This window comes from Myripristis murdjan, chromosome 18, assembly GCF_902150065.1.
Source record: "Myripristis murdjan chromosome 18, fMyrMur1.1, whole genome shotgun sequence".
Taxonomy (NCBI): Eukaryota; Metazoa; Chordata; class Actinopteri; order Holocentriformes; family Holocentridae; genus Myripristis; species Myripristis murdjan.
In genome coordinates, this window is record NC_043997.1 from 252,719 (window position 1) to 272,708 (window position 19,990).

At 45.1% G+C, this 19,990-nt stretch overlaps 1 protein-coding gene across 1 annotated transcript in view; it reads left to right on the forward strand.

The window, feature by feature from the left end:
• The first annotated feature begins 9,599 nt into the window (after positions 1-9,599).
• LOC115376695 (H-2 class II histocompatibility antigen, E-S beta chain-like) overlaps positions 9,600-19,990 on the forward strand; it is a 34,911-nt gene continuing 24,520 nt past the window's right edge. The window contains exons 1-2 of the mRNA XM_030076453.1: positions 9,600-9,669; positions 11,276-11,548. Of these exons, the coding sequence (XP_029932313.1) occupies positions 9,615-9,669; positions 11,276-11,548 (328 nt within the window). The 5' untranslated portion in view covers positions 9,600-9,614. The remainder of the gene's footprint in view (positions 9,670-11,275; positions 11,549-19,990) is intronic.

Genomic DNA, 19,990 nt, shown 5'->3' on the forward strand with positions numbered 1-19,990 from the left:
TTTTCTCATGGCGATCAGACATATCTCTCACCCCTACACAGATGGAAGACAGTTGCTTCTCCAGCCGATCAATCTTTTCCGCTTGGGCAGCCAGTGGAGCAGGTACTGACTCAGGGTTGGCTGGGTCCATAGTGGCCAGTTCGTAATGTCAGGGCTGGGAGTCAGAATTGGACCCAAAAGTGCAATCTCGAGTCAGAGGTCAAAAAACACTAGTCCTTTATTCCAAAAACAGGGTCGAAAATCACAAAAGCAGACAGAATATAAGCAGAGAATCCAAAAGGGCTAGGCAAAAATCAGTGTCCAATAAATCAGAAGGAGAGTCAGAAAAAACCAGGACAAACACTGGGAAAAACGGCTTGAACGTGAAGGCACAAAGGGCTACAATGAACTGGCACAGAGAGCAGGGAACACACTGACTAAATACATGAGGAGAGGGGAGACAACAAGGCACAGGTGTAACACATTAGGGCGGGGAAGGCAATCACACAGGAGGGAAACTTGACAGGAAGTGATCTGAAATGAGAGGAGAGTTAGACAATAAAACAGGAAGTGCAGAAAAATAAAAATGAAACCAAGAAAACATAATTTAAGGTGCTGGGTGAGACATGACAATGATGAGGAATGTACCAAGCTTCTTTGGTGTTATGAACCTCATCAGGGGTTAGCTTGGCAACATAACCAGCCTGCTCCAGTTTTGAAATCTGATCACTGTATGAGATGGCTCTCTCTGGATCTTTGAATAGTCTAGATTCAGTGTTACAGAGTCGTGACATCACTGCCAACTGAGGAATGTTCAAGAGGGGAGAATTTGCTAGCCTCAGAAGGGGAGTGGGATAGCGGTTGACACCACTGATTTGAACTCTTTCTGTGGCCTGTTCAAGAAGCTCCATGGCTTGTTGGCCTTGCCTTGATCTAATGACTGCTTTGTCACTACGTGCAGGTAAAGTATCAAGTTATCAAAGTTTCTCAACATGATAATGTAATTCATCTACTGGGAACCTGAAGGAGGTAAACAAACACTGAACAGGCACTGAAGAATTCTGAGATTCAAAGTCTCTGATGGGGCCTTGGAGTGTCCATCCTAGATGGGTTTGGACAGCTGCAGGAGATCCAGAAGGGCCCAGTCTGACTGGCGAGACAGGAGTGATAAGATGGATGTGATCCGAGCCTATGAGCAGCAGTGGTGATGCCTTGTTGATGTATGGTAATGGAAGACCTTGTAGATGCTTGTATTTTCTTTGAAGGGATAGCACCGGGTAAGTGTGGTCTGACAGTGCTAATTGGTTTGCAGTAAAGGCTTGGTTGATGGTGAAAGTCTTCTCTGGGTAGGCAACAGGGGAGATCTGAAAGTTAAGAGATAAACCGTCAAGAGTTTCAACCTCCTGGCGAACAGTTCTGAGGGATAATTTCTCAGCTTTACCATTCAGGTGGAGATGCTGGGTAGCTGACTGCAGAGGAATGGTACGTTGAGAACCATCGTCAAGGACAGCATATGTTTCCAGGGTTCGTTTTCCACTATGAAGGAGAACTTTTACAACTTTCAAGAGAATACCATTGCTGTCGCTTGGTCGGTCAATCAATCAATCAATCTTTATTTGTATAGCGTCAAATCACAACAGAAGTCATCTCATGACGCTTTACAGGTAGAGCAGGTAAAGACCACGCTCTACAAATTACAATAGAAGAAAAAACAAGAAACCCAACAGATTCCCTCCTGAGCATGCTCTTGGGAACAGTGGCAAGGTAAAACTCCCCTTTAACGGGAAGAACCCTCAGGTAGAACCAGACTCAGGGCGGGCAGTCATCTACCTCTACCGGTTGGGTGGGGAGGGGAGAGAGAGAGAGAGACAGAGACAGGGAGATAAGGACAAAGTGGGACAGCAGACAACAGCAGAAACAGCAGGGGAGGACAGGAAGAAGGAGAAAGGAAGAGGGAAGAGAAAGATTAGAAAAGAGGAAAGTGCTCAGAGCGTGCCCCGACAGTCTAAGCCTATAGCAGCATAACTAAGGGCTGGTCCAGGGCAACCTGGGCCGACCCTAACTATAAGCTTTGTCAAAAAGGAAAGTTTTAAGTCTACTCTTAAAGGTAGAGAGTGAATCTGCCCTCCGAACTGAGACAGGAAGTTTGTTCCACAAACGGGGAGCCTGGAATTGGAAGGATCTGCCTCCCGATCTAGTTTTAGAGATTTCGGGAACCACCAATAAACCTGCATTTTGGGAGTGCAGTGCTCTGGCAGGGAAATAAGGAACTATGAGCTCTTTCAAGATATGATGCCCTCACAGCAGAACTGACAAAGGGGTTGGATCTCTAATTTACATCACACAGTATTTGTAGATGTCTTCCTTTGCAGGTGGCACAGTATTTCTTCAGATCACACTCAGCGGCTTGATGAGATCGAGCACAGCGCCAACAACGCTAGTTCTCCTTTATCCAGTTTGTCTTTTGTTCCTTTGTCATCTCAGTGAACTCAGGGCATCTGCTGATATGATGTTCAGATGATCTGCAATATGCACAGGTTGCTGTGGACTTTGGAAAGAGCTCTGAAGATGGCGTGGGCTCATTAGGTTTGTTTGCCCCATGTAGAATTGTAGTCAGAGGAGGTATGGATTTACGAGGATGTCTTTGTTGATTGGAAGATGAGTTAGACAGCTCTTTTCTTGATTGACATCGAGCTTCAGTTTGTAACCAAGATAAGAAAAGTAGTAAGTCATACCTCATGACACCTTGACTCCTGTAGACATGCCGTTTAAAGCGACTGGAGTGTTCTGCAGGCAGCTTTTCAAGGAGACGCTCCACATGAGAGCCACAGAGGAGTTCTGCCCGTCCTTGATCTTCCATGATGCTAAGCAGACCAACAAGTGCTTTTACATGAAGGGCAAAGTTGTCGAGAGTTGACCATCACCTGCTCTGATAAGAGGGAGATCCATGATGTTCCTGAGCCCCTTCAATGCCAGTAGTCTAGGTTGCCCATAACGTTCATCAAGAGCCTTGATAGCTTGGGTTTATGGGTCAGATGCACAGGAGAAAGCGAGAGCTAGTCTTTTGGCTTGGTCCACCTTCAGATGATCAAGAAGAACGTGATATTTAAAATGCTCTGTCTCATTGGGGTCAAGTAGATTATTCAGTGCCATCCGCAGCATCCTATACTGCATTTCATCTTCTCTGGTAAGGTCTGGAAAAGAGGGGCCCTCAAGCTTGTAAACATGTGTTCTGCCAGTAGATGGTGCCAAAGATCTCTGTGCCTGGTAGTCATGAGAAATAGAGGACTGGGACATTTGAGGGAAACACTGCTCCTGCTGGGTGGAGAAGGAAACAAGAGGCTGAGCAGAGTTTACAACTGGAGGATTCAAAGGTCGAATATATGGACTTTGTCGGTGACCCTCTAGTGGTGCTACAGCAGGAAAACTGGAGGGTAAGTCTTGTGAAGTACCTATTGGCTTAGGTAAATCAGCTGAAGGAACTGCAGCATCAAGGATCAACAAGTTAGGTAGACATGGCACAGCAGAAGAAAGAGCAACAGGATGACGGCTGACCTCTGGTGGACAAGATGACTGTGGTTGTAGTATTGTAACACTTGGAGGTTGAACAGCTTGGTGCTGTGTCTTGGTGGTTGCTGCTAAGTTACACACAGAGTTCCCTGCAGATGACCCAGATATGGGTGTAGATCTGCAGGAAGAGGACTTTGGAGTGGATTATCTACTCATGAGACGCTGAATCCCTGTCATTGTCACTAAAATCTCTTTCATGATTTCAACCTGATCAGTAGGCACAGGATTAGCAAAGTCAGTCATGTCATCCTCCATTTTACTGTCTGGCTCAGGAATTGTTTGTTGCTCTTGTGTGTCATCTTGAAGCCCATGTGTGTCTGTATGATGAGTGCATTGTGTACCTTCTGTTTGGCATGCAGCACCTTTAACTCCAGGATACTGGACTTCATAATCTGCCAGATAAGTAGGCTTCACTTCCACTTCACTTTTTCCACATTTTGTTATGTTACAGCCTTATTCCAAAATGGATTAAATTCATTTTTTCCCAAAAAATCTACAGACAACACCCCATAATGACAATGTGAAAAAAAAGTTTTTTTTGGTTTGTTTTTGTTTTTTTGAAATTTTTGTAAATTTATTAAAAATAAAAAACTAAGAAATCACATGGACACAGGCATTAACAGCCTTTGCCATTAAGCTAAAAAATGAGCTCAGGTGCATCCTGTTTCCACTGATCATCCTTGAGACATTTCTGCAGCTTAATTGGAGCCCACCTGTGGTAAATTAAGTTGATTGGGCATGATTTGGAAAGGCACACACCTGTCCATATAAGGTCCAACAGTTGACAGTGCATGTCAGAGCACAAACCAAGCATGAAGTCAAAGGAATTGCATTTTGCACTTTTCCTTACCTGAGCATTATGCTATTATACCTCTACTGGGTATGTTATTACCTTATTTATCCAATTTTTTAGGGTTGGGTTAGGGTTAGATGGAACTCGATATCTCACGCCAACTTCATCTCCAATTTCGGTAGTACAAGCAGCATAGTTGTGAGTTTTCGGGTTAAAAGGCACTGGCCCTCGCACGTTACTGGACTGCCAAAACCCTGAAGAACACCACGTCTTGACCAAGGTGCGGGGTTGGTGTGATACCATGTGGCAGAACCTGATGCCCGGGACTGGGATTCAGGAACTGTCAGACTTGGTCCAGCCTTATGGAGTCACCCCCTACCCTCAGGTCATAACGTGTTGTAACAAATTGGGGGCCTGGTTCTAATCATAAGTCTACGGCTTGAGATCGCTTTCTGGGGTCAGTGGGGGGATGGGTTCCGTGTACTTCGGTCCCTGTCCCTCCAAATTCCCCAGCTATCACAAAGGTCCGATAACCTGGTATGTTATAGTTCTATAGATGGGAGGTCTAGTGACCTCCATGCTATCTGCGCCAGGGGTGGGGGGGTTTTGGGGGCTGTTTTACAAAAACAAGATGGCTGTCCTTCAAATAACTCAAAATGGCTGCCGGGTGTGCAATAAGGGTGGGGTAGAGTTAAAGGGTCCAGGAGGTTAGGGTTAGGAAGAGGTTAGGTTTAGGAGTGGTTAAAGGTGAAGATTAGGAGAGGGTTAGGGTTAGGTATAGTAGAAGGGTAAGGTTAGAGTAGGAAGAGGTTAGGGTTAGGTATGGTAAAGGTTAAGGTTAGGAGAAGGTTAGGGTTAGGGTTAGGAAGAGGTTAGGGTTAGGTATAGTAGGAAGGTTAAGGTTAGGGTTAGGTAAGGGGGAAACAAAGGTTAGGGTTAGGAATAAGTTAGGTTTAGGTATAGGATGGGGTTGGTTAGGGTAAGGAAGAGGTTAGGGTTAGGTGTAGTTGGAAGGTGGAGGTTAGGGTTAGGTAAGGGGGAAAAAAAGGTTTATGGTTAGGAAGAGGTTAGGGTTAGGTATAGTAGGAAGGTTAAGGTTAGTTTTAGGTAAGGGGGAAAAAAAGGTTAGGGTTAGGAAGAGGTTAGGTTTAGGCATAGGATGGGGTTGGTTAGGGTAAGGAAGAGGTTAGGGTTAGATGTAGTTGGAAGGTGGAGGTTAGGGTTAGGTAAGGGGGGGAGGTTAGGGTTAGGAAGAGGTTAGGTTTAGGTATAGGTTGGGGTTGGTTAGGTTTAGGAAGAGGTTAGGTTTAGGTATAGTTGGAGAGGTAGAGGTTAGTAAGGGTAGGGGTTTAGGGTAGGATTTTAGGTTTGGATTGATCTGGGCTAGGTAAGAGGTTGAGTGGGGGTAGGGAGAAAGGGTTCGGGTGGTAGGAGTGGTGGGGGGGCTTTTGGGCCGCGTGGCTGAACCTGCTGCCCGGGACTGGGATACAGGTTCCGCCAACCATGGTCCAGTTGGCCCCCCTAAAAGGGATCTCACCTGTTGGCGGGTAGTCTGATACGAGGTTATGTGGGCGTAACTGACTCCCGGGACTGGGTCTCAGAAACTCCTCACCTGGGTCCTGTCATCGCGTTCGTTTCAATGTTTCTGAGTAGCCTGCATCTGACTCCCTGTACTGGGTCTCAGTTTAGGTGGTAGGTACTTGTCCTATTTTTGGACTGTTATAGGTTTGACAGAATATTGCTATTTAGGCACTTTGTTATTAAGCAGAGGGTTATATGCCTGTATTTACGTACCCATGCATGCCCCACACATAAGTGTGTGTGTGCGTGCCTGTGTGCCGTCAATTCATGCATACCGCCTTCCATTTTGGTTCCTAAATTTGGGTTGACTATGGAACATTTCATCAGTAGTGTCACCACAGAATCATCGAGGGTTTCGGCCGTTTACACACTAGACCCTCTCCTCCGTGGAGGCCAGCTGGGGTGATCAAATCCCAGCTAATGTTCCAGATATTTAAAGTTATTTTAGGATTCCTTGCCAATGTTTTGCTATCTTTTGCGCCGTGTTCGGTGTCCGGTGGACTTTGTCTGCCCCTGTCTGGAACTCTGTTTTTCTAAGAGGGATGATGTGCGGGTATTTTTGAATTTCCGAGTTGATATTTTGGAGCATCTCCCTCTCGTGGATAGTTAGTCTATCGCTATAGTTGAGTAATGCCCATTTAATTTCTGCCTGCGGGAACGTGCTTTGCGCAACTTCATAAAGTTGTCCCACTTGCTCACGGGTTTGCCGTGGGACCGCTGAGTTTTTGTTGTTGATGCCGAAAGATAATATAACTTTTTGGACCCTCTCTGTGGTGGGGGTTTTCCTTTTCAGGATGTGAATGGCATGGAATATCTTGGCTCCTGGATAGGAGTCCATTTGAATTTGGGGGCCAAAATTGTGTGGGAGTCTGGAGATGTTGGAATCATCTATAATTAAGAAGGGACAGCTTGGTTGGAGTCGCCAATTTTGTAATTTGTTGCCAAAGTGTTCGTGCCTCGTAAGGAGGTTTTTCGGGGATGTGATTTTGGTTGGAACTGTGTTTGTCTCCAATAAATTGGTGAGTCTAATCTGTGCCCTGTTTAGTGTCGAGCTGTCCAGTTTTTTTAAAATATATCAACAACAAATAAGATATACCTAATACATTATATTAACAGGAAATAACAAACCGTTAATAAAAGTTATAAAACTGGCATATGCAGAATGGATGCACCTGGAGTTCAATTAAAACAGTTACAATTAGAAATACAGTGGCTAGTGATAATAGAGTTAAATTCAGTTGTGAAGGCTGTTGTGATGGTCCCTCTGCGCTGTTTGACTGTGCCCTGTGTCGATGATCCTGTGCCGGGCTGGAGCCGAAGCGGCGTGCTTTACGCTCGGCCTCCCTCAGGATTTTCTTCTGCCAAGCCGACGAAGGCCGGGAGGGAGGGGTCTTTCACATCCGATGGTCGGCCCCGGGAGGAGAACCAGGGCGGGGAGCGTTGGCTGCCCCGGCAGACAGTGGTGGAAAGGGGGCTGAAAAGCCCACTGATGCCGAGCCTTCAGGACGGGATGCATCGAGGCCGTCAGCCACAAGGGCAGCCTGAGTGTTGACAGCCACAAGCGGTGGAAAGGCCGCGGCGTCTGCCAGTGGGAGGGCAGCTGCGTTGTCTGTCAGCAGAGGGACAGCAGGGATGTCGATGGGCACTGCACACTGGCCAGGGCTCAGGCGCGGTGCAGTCCCAGATGCACAGGCATCAATGTGGACCACCGGGTTTTCCTCCATAGATAGGTCTGCATACCGGTTGGAGAGTGGAACGGCCCAGCCTGAAACCTTCTTCCGACCGCGGGTAAGCACTTCGGACCAGGGAATCCCGTGGTTCGGAGTTGAGCAAGAGGGCTGCTGAGAGGAGGAAGGGTCCCACACAACGGTGTCCTGGAGGGCAGCCCCCTGGGAGGCCGACTCTCCATAGTGTGTGGTCTCCAGGAAGCTGGACTTTGGGAACCAGGCCCTGTCTTCTGACATCACATTATCTATATAGTGGTAACTGGGGAGGAGAAAGGACAGCTGCAGCCAGTAAAAGGGTCTTAATAAAAAGATGAATTGTTATTATTGACATTAAGGTTGTTTTGTTGTGGCAGGCGTTCAGATAGACTTGATCACAGAGGAGAGCATATGTTTGCTCGGAGCGAGACTTACCAGCGTAGGCCCAAAGACTGGGCCTACTGCTGTTTAACGGCCTCTGGTAAGCAGGTCTGATGGTTGCGTTTTTTCCCGGTTTGTGGATTAAAACGTAGTTTCGGAGCTAAAAAGCTAAAATAGTGGCTTAATCTGTATACAGGAGGATATTTCATTGGACAACTGGGATGAGATATGTGCTGAAGCACATAGTCGAACCGCAAATACCAGGTTAAGATTGTTACAGTATAATTGGCTGATGTGCACTTACATAACACCAGTTAAATTACATAGGTTCAATGACAATATCCTGGATACCTGTATTAAATGTGAGCAATCTAAAGACACACCTTTCCACTGTATGTGGGATTGTCCAGAAATTGTAGCATTCTGGAATGACATTTTGCAAATCATTCATAAAATGCTGGATGTAAAGTTGCCTTGAGATCCAAAACTTTTTATTTTGGGGTTATATCCTAACACCCTGGTAATACCAAAAAGTAAAATAGTTCTTATAGATATGTGCTTACTCCAAGCAAAGCGCTCAATTGCTTTATCATGGAAGAGCATCCAACGACCACAGGTGGGCCAATAGCTCAGAGAACTGAGCAACTGACCCTTTATCTAAGCTCCGCCCCCCGTGCTGCTGTCGCTAGGTTAAACAAAAACTGGCAGGTTTGTTATCTGGCCAGCCACTCCCATTGAAAACAAGGTGATTTTCAGTTGCCTCATATTGACACTTAATGAGTCAGTTCTTATTTTAACCTTGGTCGTAGTAAAAAGAAACATGTCTGGGACAGTACAGTGACAGGGTAAAACCTGTTATTTCCTAAAGCTGGATATAAACACTGGAGAATGACTGATTAATCGGCAGGCCGATAGTATCGGCTCCGATAGTACTAATTACTAATTAGTTACTATCGACCTCAGGACTGGTAGTATTGGCCGACCGACAGTATCAGCCAAACATTGCTAAAACGGGCTGAGCATGCACCACGGTCACGGAAACACGTGGCTCTCTGCAGAGATTGTAGAGTTATGTTGGTGAAAAGCCCTCCATACGTGAGGCTTTTCTCAGGGTGGAGGGAGACTGACAACCTGCATTACATCACCGGTGGACCACCAGTACACGCACCCCAAACTCGTCATACGTCCGTGCCTCAATTCAAGTGTGTTTAAAATGGACCGACTCAGTTTGGAGAAAGAGGAGAGAGCAGTCGGGTGTGCAGCACGGAGCATACAGTAAAAGCTGCGATAAACAAGTCATCAGATCCCTTATCCCTGTCTTGGTTCTCCGTTTCAGCCACTATTTCCACCCGTTTAAGCAGTATTCTCCTGGATCGCTTCAATTCCAGACACAGAACAATGAGGGAGGTCAGGAAACAGGACAGACAGGCTGTAGCTCCATGTATATCTCCCATGATGCTCTCTGTGTGCTGTCAGGCCGTCAGGTCGTGCGGTCTGCCCGGCAACAGGTGATGCTGGTCATGTGATCAGCGTGTGGCTCCTGGGTTGGTTTTTGTAGCAGGACTCAGTTTGAGCTCTGTCAGTGTTTGTTCAGTCAGCAGAGGAACATGGCTTCATCCTTTCTGGGCTTTACCCTCCTCTTCCTCAGCCTGAACGCAGCAGGTAGGACCACTACTGCTAAAAGTACTGCTAAAAGTACTGCCACCACTACTGCTAAAAGTCCTGCTACCACTACTGCTAAAAGTACTGCTACCACTACTGCTACCACTACTGCTAAAAGGACTGCTACCACTACTGCTAAAAGCACTGCTACCACTACTCCTAAAAGTACTGCTACCACTACTGCACTGTACTGCTACCACTGCTGCTAAAAGTACTGCTACCACTACTGCTAAAAGTACTGCTACCGCTACTGCTAAAAGTACTGCAACAAGTACTGCATAGAACTGCTACAACCAGTAGTCGAGTTGTTAAAAAAAATTCAGGGGGGATGGTCAATTTTTTTCACTTTAAAAAAAAATAGGGGTGGGGGCAGGGTTGTAATTTGAAATGAACATATCAGCCTACTGATGTACTGTCTAAATGATATATTATGCATCTCCTACAATATTTAAAACTCCAGTAGCCTATGCAGAAATATATCAAAACAGGTGAAAAAACACATTTTCCTACATGATAAAAACTGCATTATTTTTTGCCCAAAGCTGCATAGGTATAGCCAAAATGTATGGGTTAGGGTTATGTAGGGTAGGGTTATGTATGGTAGGGTTATGCAGGGTAATGTATGTACAGGGGAGACTTGTGGCTACACCTACACTCAGTCCCCAGGCTGCCCTGCTGTGGCTGCCATGGCTCCTAAGCAGTTCGGGTCAAATGGAGAAGACAAATTTCAACCAAGTGTAACTTAATATTCATGGTGCTTTTGAATCGGTTGGGAATGCATTAATTACAATTTTCAACAACCACAATGTCCAGGGAGAAAATTCATTATCAAAACAAAACACTGTAAATAAGACTTCTGAATCCTCTCAAATCAAGTCAAGCCAATTTTATCTTAAGTGCAAAATCATAAGCACAGAATTTACAACTCCTTTCCAACATTTTTCCAACAGTTGCTCTTGGATAATAGACAGAATATACAGTATATAGATTAAATTCATCAGTTCAATCAATAATTTCATCATTAATACTGATAAAATATTTGAGACAAACTCTCATCTAACGTTAACTGTAAATATCTGTCCCACGTTTGCCACGCTTATTAACCCGAATCTAATGTGACTGAATGACAAGTCCAGTGTTTTAGCAGGCTAGTTAACAAGAATCTCAGCTAGTTTGGAGCCGACTAGCCGTGTTGTTATTGTGCATGCAATCTTTGGCGACTTTTGTAGGTTAATAAAAATGAATGATTGTGATTCCTGAGTCTTGACTTATAGCTCACCTTTGGTTTTCGTCTTTTTAAAGTAGTCCCTAAGAGCGCGTTGTTCAGCCGCTCGTTTGGCCATGCTGGAAGGGGGGGTTGAAAAGGGAGGATGGCAGTTTTACAGGGTGGATGATTTTGACCGTTTTTATCTCGGGGGATGCCATCCGCCCTCATCCCCCCTCAACTCGAGTACTGGCTACAACTACTGCACAGTACTGCTACAACTACTGCATAATACCATATCAATACTTCTTGAAACTAGTTCATCAGTTTGATTATATTTATATATTCACTAGTAAATCAGTAAATGTTTAATCAAGTTAATGTTGTGTGTTTTGTCTCCAGACGGATTTAAAAATTATGGGGTTCTCCGCTGTGAGTTCAACTCCACTGAGCTGAAGGACATCGAGTTCATTTTCTCTTATTATTACAACAAGGATGAGATTATCAGGTTCAGCAGCTCAGTGGGGGAATATGTGGGCTACAATGAGATCGGTCTGAAATACGCAGAGGCCTGGAACAACGACCCTGCATTGCTGGTGATGATGAGAGCAGCGAAGGAGATCTACTGCAAACACTACATTGAGATCTGGTACCCGCACACGCTGACTAAGAAAGGTGAGCCGCTCTCCTCTCTGCACCACCATCATCATCATCATCATCATCATCACCATCATCATCACCTCTGTAAATAAAACATCACAGAGTAAAACCATCACCTCTCACAGGTCACAGTTATTGATTACTGATTATTACAGAATTGTGTTAAAGTGAAATAATCAGTGTGTTCTACTGTTTAACTTCAGTTTAAATGATTAGTTTATTTCAATGAGCAGGGTCAGGGTCAGTTTCTGTTTGTTTTTACACTCAGGGTTTCTCCAGCACTTCATCCTGAATCCTTAATGGATTCTGAATCATGGGTCTTCATAATGTGTTAATGTTAATGTTCATAATATGTTCTGTTACAATTACAAATTACTCCAAATATCACAATATTATAGTGATGTAATGAGATCACTCTCAGTGAGTTTTGAATTGCCTCAGTGAGAAATATGAAGGAAAAAATGAAAGTGAATGAAACCGGAGTTTATTTTGTAAAACTGGAAGCTGACCTGCGGGACCATAAATATAAATATAAATATAAATATAAATCCATGTAAATACAGACAGCAGAGGGCTGTACTACGAAGGAGGCTCAGCATCCCCAGGCTTTGTGTTCACTATCAGGCTCAACAAAACCTAAAGCTCCAGTCAAAGTTAAGTGGTATCACGACGGTGGTTCTCATCAAGGTTTGTTAAGTCCGGCTGTCAGCTTTGTGCTCTGTGCGCGTTCACATTAAAGGGGGCGTTTTGGCCTCATGTGATTCTACTTCTGCCAAAAATGGACCGTTCACGGGCTGCAGATTTCACACAAGAGGAGCAGCTTGTCCTCATGGAAAGCTATGAAAATTTCAAAAATAAAATTAACGCTAAGAGCAACACTGTGGCCGCAAATAAGGCGAGAGAGGAGAGCTGGCGATTAATTTCAAAGGAAGCACAAAGGTTGGGGATTCTGTCACTGTTATAGCCATTTTAGATAATTGCTGCAATATTCATTCAGTATTATGAATTTTAGTTTAGAAATATGTAACTTCAGTAGCTTTATGGGAATTGGAGGTAAAGCCTGAGGTTAAGTCAGGTGACTGAAGGTGTGTGTGGGTGAGTCTAGCAGTGTCGGACGGAGCAGGCGGTGGTTACCATGGTTACATGACAATTTTGACCACTATTTATGCTGCTTAGAGCTCCTTGTCAGTAGTTTCAGATAATTGTTCGTTACATTTGAAGTTTAACTAGAATTATGGAGCCATTTCTGTTGATGTTTGCTCCTTTTTTGTTAAATCTTTTTTTCTAAATCGGAATAAGTGGCGTTTGGAGTGCGTTTGAATCACCACGGGCTGCTCCCGTCCAATCATCACCTTCGGATGCCGTGACAGTCACCGTTATAATATAAGGGGTTTCCTTTAAAAAAGTAGCCTACTATAACAAAGTCTGTGATACAACGGAATATTTCTAACAAACGTGAAGTCTGTGCACCACTAATAGTAAACCTGCATTGTGCAGGTACTGTTAGTGCCACACACACTGTTTGCATATTCCCTCAGATGAACATCTATACCGCTCATGGAGAATATCGTCAGGAAATGCCAGCGGATCCACGCGATCCCTAAATCCTCTTTGTCTCCGTAATGAGCCACGGACAGTCCTGGCTCCCAGGTCCACCGGATCATCAATGAACGGTGATGCCATCTCCAAAAGAGTTAAATGGTGAGATAGCGCCGCTTTTATAGCCGGGGTTAATCTTAGCTCCTAACCTGGTCGGGACCAGGTTATGAGCTAAGCATAAGTTACAATGGTGATCTAGCATAAGTTACCATGGTGATCTAGCCGGGTTAAAAGAGAGCCACCTTCGTGATACAGGAAAGCCTGGCTTTAGACTCAACAGGCAATCTTACCAAATGCAGTGATTTTTCTGTGTTTAATTTTTACTCGCTCCCATGTTCTTTTACCCCCTGAGGGGTCCCACCTGGAGGAGTTCAGCTCTACCTGTCCCACATGCAGCACACCTGTGCAGTGAGTTCATGGGTTTCAGTGTCAGATGTGGAAACTTGAGCCGTTGATGTGGAACTTCCACATTTCTGCAGTCGGCGGTTCACTGCCAAGCGTTCTGCCTTCTCTTGGCGGCAGCCGCGGTGTGTGATTTAGGATGTAAATTTTTTTTCCCTCTTCATACTTTCCCTGTATAACACGCTGCTCCTCCTCGTACTTTCCCAGTATAACACGCCGCTCCTCCTCATGCTTTTCCAGTATAACACGCTGCTCCTCCTCACTTTCCCAGTATAATACGCCGCTCCTCCTCATGCTTTCCCAGTATAATACGCCACTCCTCCTCATGCTTTCCCAGTATGACACGCTGCTCCTCCTCACACTTTCCCAGTATAACACGCTGCTCCTCCTCCGTGAAACACGCTGTGTGTTTTTCCTTGTTGCTCATGTTTGTGATTGGTCGGCTGCCTCAGACTCCGCCCCTTATACGTGCTCGTTCACGGCTCCTGATGAGGCAAACCTGGATCGAGTGAGCGAGTTGATGACCAGCGTCGTGATACCGGTTATCCCTGATCACCATGATCTGCATTAGTGTGGCCGGATAGGTCTGAGAGATCCAGGGAGAGTTGAGGTGCTGCCTGATACAGGCCTCTGATTATGTGTTGTTGTTTTCTTTTCAAGCTGAACCGATAATTTGATTATGTGTTGTTGTTGTTTTCTTCTCTAACTGAACCGATAATCTGATTGTGTTGTTGTTTTCTTTTCAAGCTGAACCGATAATTTGATTATGTGTTGTTGTTGTTTTCTTCTCTAACTGAACCGATAATCTGATTGTGTTGTTGTTTTCTTCTCAAACTGAACTGATAATCTGATTGTGTTTTTGTTTTTTTCTTCTCTAACTGAACCGATAATTTGATTATGTGTTGTTGTTTTCTTCTCTAACTGAACTGATAATCTGATTGTGTTGTTGTTTTCTTCTCTAACTGAACTGATAATCTGATTATGTGTTGTTGTTTTCTACTACAAAATGCCTGTAACTGTGTTCTCTGTCTGAGCTGCTACACTGACACTACTGCAGTAACTACAGCCACTACTACTACTACTGTTACTACTACTACACTGACACTACTGCAGTACCCACAGCTATTACTGCTACTGACACTACTGCAGTAACTACAGCCAGTACTACTACTGACACTACTGCAGTACCTACAGCCAGTACTACTACTGTTACTACAACTGACACTACTGCAGTACCTACAGCTACTACTACTACTGACACTACTGCAGTAACTACAGCCACTACTACTACTGACACTAATGCAGTGCCTACAGCTACTACTACTACTACTGACACTACTGCAGTACCTACAGCCACTACTACTACTGTTGCTACAACTGACACTACTGCAGTACCTACAGCTACTACTACTACTTTTACTACTACTACTGCTGCTACTACTACTACTAGTAGTGCCACTGCTACTACTATTTTTACTGCTACTACTGCTACTACTATTGCTATTATTACTGCTACTACTGCTGTTACCACTACTACTACTACTACTACCTCTACTCCTGCTAGTGCAGATACCTTTGCTGTGGACTTCCTCAATTTTACGGACTTATTCCATCTCATCCAGCATGTGTCTTGTCCGACTCAGGAGAGAGGTAACACATTGGACCTTGTTTTCACTATCGGTCTAATTATTAGCAATGTCTGTATTGTGGACTTGATGTTGTCTGACCACAAAGGTGTAATGTTTTGCTTATCTTTTGACAACGACTTTGTTCCAGAAAAACGTGTGAAAAGCTCTCGCATTATCAACAACCTAGCAGTGGAGAGCTTTAGAACTAGTTTCAACTGCAATGTTTTGATGTCGCTGGATGATGACGTAGATTGTTTGGTCCGTGTTTTTAACACTCACTGCGCAGCCATTCTAGATGACGTAGCTCCTCTCGTCACTCACTCTGCCCGCCCCACAAATTCATCTCCCTGGATGAATGGAGATCTGTGCACTCAGACGAAAACGCTGCAGAGCAGAGAGAGACTGGAAAGCGTTGAATCTGGGAGTCCATAGACTGTACTACAAAGACCTAGGGCCCTATCTTGCGCCAGACTCCCTAAACCCGTTATTTGCGGATTTAGGATTTAGGAAGAGGCGTTCCCCCGTAAAAGTTGCTATCTTGTGCACCTCCCGCTATCCGCAAAACACTTGCGCTACCCGCTATATTATGCATAGGCGTGTTTTGGGCGTTACGCCAGTTAAACCAATCAGTGTGCCAGGTGCCATTGCCTTTAAGGACAGGCTGCGCTATCCTAAATCCTAAATCCTAAACCCGCGATGGAGAGAGGGAGGTAGATTTTCTCAGGGCTTCTACTGAGGCTAAAGCAAGCTGGCTTTATATACATATTATATATTATATTATAGGCGAGTTAATTTGGGAGGTGGAGCCACATGTGTCCAAGTGGACGTGTCACAAGGTTGTACTGATTGAGTAAAATCCCCGGGTCACACCACACACACACAAGAGGCAGAGGTGGAACTATGTGTAAACTAATTTATTGACAAGGTAGATTGGGCAAATAAAATATTAACAATAAAAATATAGCACAGCTGCTGGCTTATGATAAAACAATAAAACGTGCTGGCGTAAGTGTCCAATTAAAACAGTCTATATGAGTAATATACTCATATAATATAATATACCATTCCGGCGGCGTCCCGGTATCAGTCCGACCGTGTGCGTGGCGAGGCTCTGTCGGGGTGTGCGTTGAAGCCGCCTGGGCACACTCTCGTAACAGCCCAAACTTTAGGGATAGCGGATAACTTTAGGGAAAGTGGTCAGGACCACCCGCTATCCGCTTTCCCTAAAGTGTGTGCGCAAGATAGCAACTTTAGGGATAGCGCATGAAACACGGCCACGGACACACCTCCAGGCACAAATAACAGAGTCGGCATAACGGATAGCGGGTAGCGGGTGGCGCAAGATACCGTTTAGGGATAGCGGAAGCTCCTAAATCCGCAATTTGCGGGTAGCAGGTAGTGGCAGCGGGTAGCGGGTAGCGGGTAGCACAAGATAGGGCCCCTAATGTCTGAATTCGATAAGTTGGTTGAAATGGCCAGGGCTGCTTAGGGTTAGGGTTACCTGTACCCATGTTTTCAAATGATGATTGTAACACCTTTCTTTTGTTTTTTGTCAACAAGGTTGCAGATGTAAGAGCTAACATCACTCCATCCCCCTCCCCCCGGTCCCTAGTCCAGTTGCTTTACCATCTCTGAGCAGCTTTTCACCTGTCTCTCTTGAAGAGGTTCTAGAGGTAGTTAGCTCCATGAAGACCTCCTCAAGCCCCCTGGACATCCTCCCCACCTCCTTGCTGAAGCAAGTCATTATGTCTGTTGCCCCCTGCCTGGTCACTATCATTAACAGTTCCCTGGTCACAGGTGTGGTGCCCTCTTATTTTAAGGAGACGGCAGTCCAACGCCTCCTTAAAAAGCCCAACCTGGACCCCTCCTCTCCACAAAACTACAGGCCCATCTCAAAACTTCCATTTATATCCAAGGTGTTAGAGAGAGTTGTAGCTAACTAACTCAACTCTTATTTGTCCACCTATGACATTGGTGACAAATTCCAGTCTGGTTTACGTAAAAAACACTCCACCGAGTCTGTACTCCTTAGGGTATCCAATGACATTTTGATGGCCTCCGACTCCGGCAATTGCTCTGTTTTAGTCCTGTTAGACTTAAGCGCACCATTTGACACGGTCGACCATGGCATCCTCTTGGACAGGCTGAGGAACTGGGTTGGTGTGTCAGGATGTGCCCTAGAGTGGTTTTCCTCCTACCTCAGTGAGCGTTGTTTCTCAGTGACCGCTGGTCATTTCAAGTCCGACACCGCCCCTTTACACTGTGGTGTACCCCAAGGTTCGGTGCTGGCCCCTTTACTCTTTGCCTTGTACATGCTGCCGCTAGGCCAGCTCATCAGGAATTTTCCTGGTGTAGCATATCACTGTTATGCGGACGACATCCAGCTGCATTTCTCTTTCAAACCTGAGAATATGGCCAAACACGGAGTGTTTGGCCGCCATCGAGGGCTGGATGGCAAACAACCTCCTACAGCTAAATGCGGCAAAGACTGAGGTGCTAATCATTGCCTCTGACAGTGTCACAGCCAGGGTATTAGAATATCTGGGCCCCCTCAAAAATAACACCCGTCCTAGTATCAGGAACCTTGGTGTACACTTTGATCAATTAATGCTCCTGGATAATAATGTGAAGACTCTGAGTCGTAATTGTTTTTTTCACCTAAGAAACATCACCAAACTGCGTTCCATCATCTCCCACTCAGAGCTGGAGACGGCCATACATGCATTTATCTCCTCCAGGCTTGATTATTGTAACTCGCTTTTCACTTGTTTAAACCAAGCATCTGTAAACCGTCTCCAACTGGTCCAGAATGCAGCTGCCAGACTACTCACCAGATCAAAAAAATCATGTCACATCACACCAATACTTGCCGCCCTACACTGGTTAACAGTTCCTTTTAGGATCCAATACAAGGTACTGCTTTTTACTTTTAAGGCTATCCACGGCTGCGCTGCCAGCTACATCTGTGACCTCATCCACCATCACACCCCCAGTCGCTCTCTGTGGTCAGCTGACCAGGGGCTCCTGGCAGTGCCTCGCATGAAACTAAAAACTAAAGGTGATTGGGCCTTTGCAGCAGTAGCCCCACGCCTATGGAACTCGCTTCCTCTCTGAGAGCTGCCCAGTCTGTGGATAGCTTTAGAAAGAAGCTCCAAACTCATATTTTCCGGCTAGCCTTCTTAACTAGGGTTGGGTATAGGTTGGGTTTTATCCGATACCGGTGCCTACTCGGTATTTTTTAAATGGTTCCGGTGCTTAAACGGTTCTCGAACCAGTACTTAAAAAAACAAAAACGCACACACTTTGTCAAAAAACAATACCCTTTTATTTCCAGGGCCAAATTGAACACAATATTAACTTAAATATTTAAACAATATAAATACTAGGGATGAGCTGGATACTCGGCTGAAACGAGTATCCGGTACGGATATAGCACTTTTGCCGAGTACGAGTATGATCCGAGTAATATGAGTCAATATCCGTGCTCGTGATGAATGAAAATCTTCATTAGGTAGCTGACTGTGTCCAGCAACCCTCCCCTACACACACACACACAGTACAGCGGTGCCCTGCTCACACACACACACACACACACACACACACCCAGGGACAACCTCAGCTGTCACTCACTCAGGTGTGACAGCTCACATCGTGTCTCTCTTCAGTAGCGGTCAGGTTTTTCCAGCTCGCTCTTCCCTCGGTCTGTAATCCCTGACAGTCACTACAGTTTCTGCTAAACTTGACTGGTAACAGACGCGCTGCTTTTGAGCAGAGTTAGGGTTAGGGTTAGGGTTAGGGTTAGGGCTTAGGGGTTAGGGGTCAGGGGTTGGGGCTGAATGCGACAGGCGCCGCGTCTCTCACTGCCGACACTTTTTTTTTTTTTTTTTTTTTATACCGTCTGCTCCCTCTTACCGGCTGGTTTCTGACATAAAGTAAGTTGGAAAACTTTGCTCGTACACACGGACGCGGTACAGAGTCACAGTCTTAACACACACACACCACTTACACACATACATTAGCTCAACACACAAAGTATATTATTATTTTGATTTTATTTTGGCTGCATGCACTGAGAGTCTGACACTTTCTCACTGTAGTTCATAAAAAATAAATATAGTAGTAGTATAAATATTACAAATTAAGCTATATATCTATATACCTAGAGTACAGGCCAAAAGTTTGGACACACCTTCTCATTCAATGCGTTTTCTTTATTTTCATGACTATTTACATTGTAGATTCTAACTGAAGGAATCAAAACTATGAATGAACACATGTGGAGTTATGTACTTAACAAAAAAAGGTGAAATAACTGAAAACATGTTTTATACTCTAGTTTCTTCAAAATAGCCACCCTTTGCTCTGATTACTGCTTTGCACACTCTTGGCATTCTCTCCATGAGCTTCAAGAGGTAGTCACCTGAAATGGTTTTCCAACAGTCTTGAAGGAGTTCCCAGAGGTGTTTAGCACTTGTTGGCCCCTTTGCCTTCACTCTGCGGTCCAGCTCACCCCAAACCATCTGGATTGGGTTCAGGTCCGGTGACTGTGGAGGCCAGGTCATCTGCCGCAGCACTCCATCACTCTCCTTCTTGGTCAAATAGCCCTTACACAGCCTGGAGGTGTGTTTGGGCTCATTGTCCTGTTGAAAAATAAATGATGGTCCAACTAAACGCAAACCGGATGGGATGGCATGTCGCTGCAGGATGCTGTGGTAGCCATGCTGGTTCAGTGTGCCTTCAATTTTGAATAAATCCCCAACAGTGTCACCAGCAAAACACCCCCACACCATCACACCTCGTCCTCCATGCTTCACAGTGGGAACCAGGC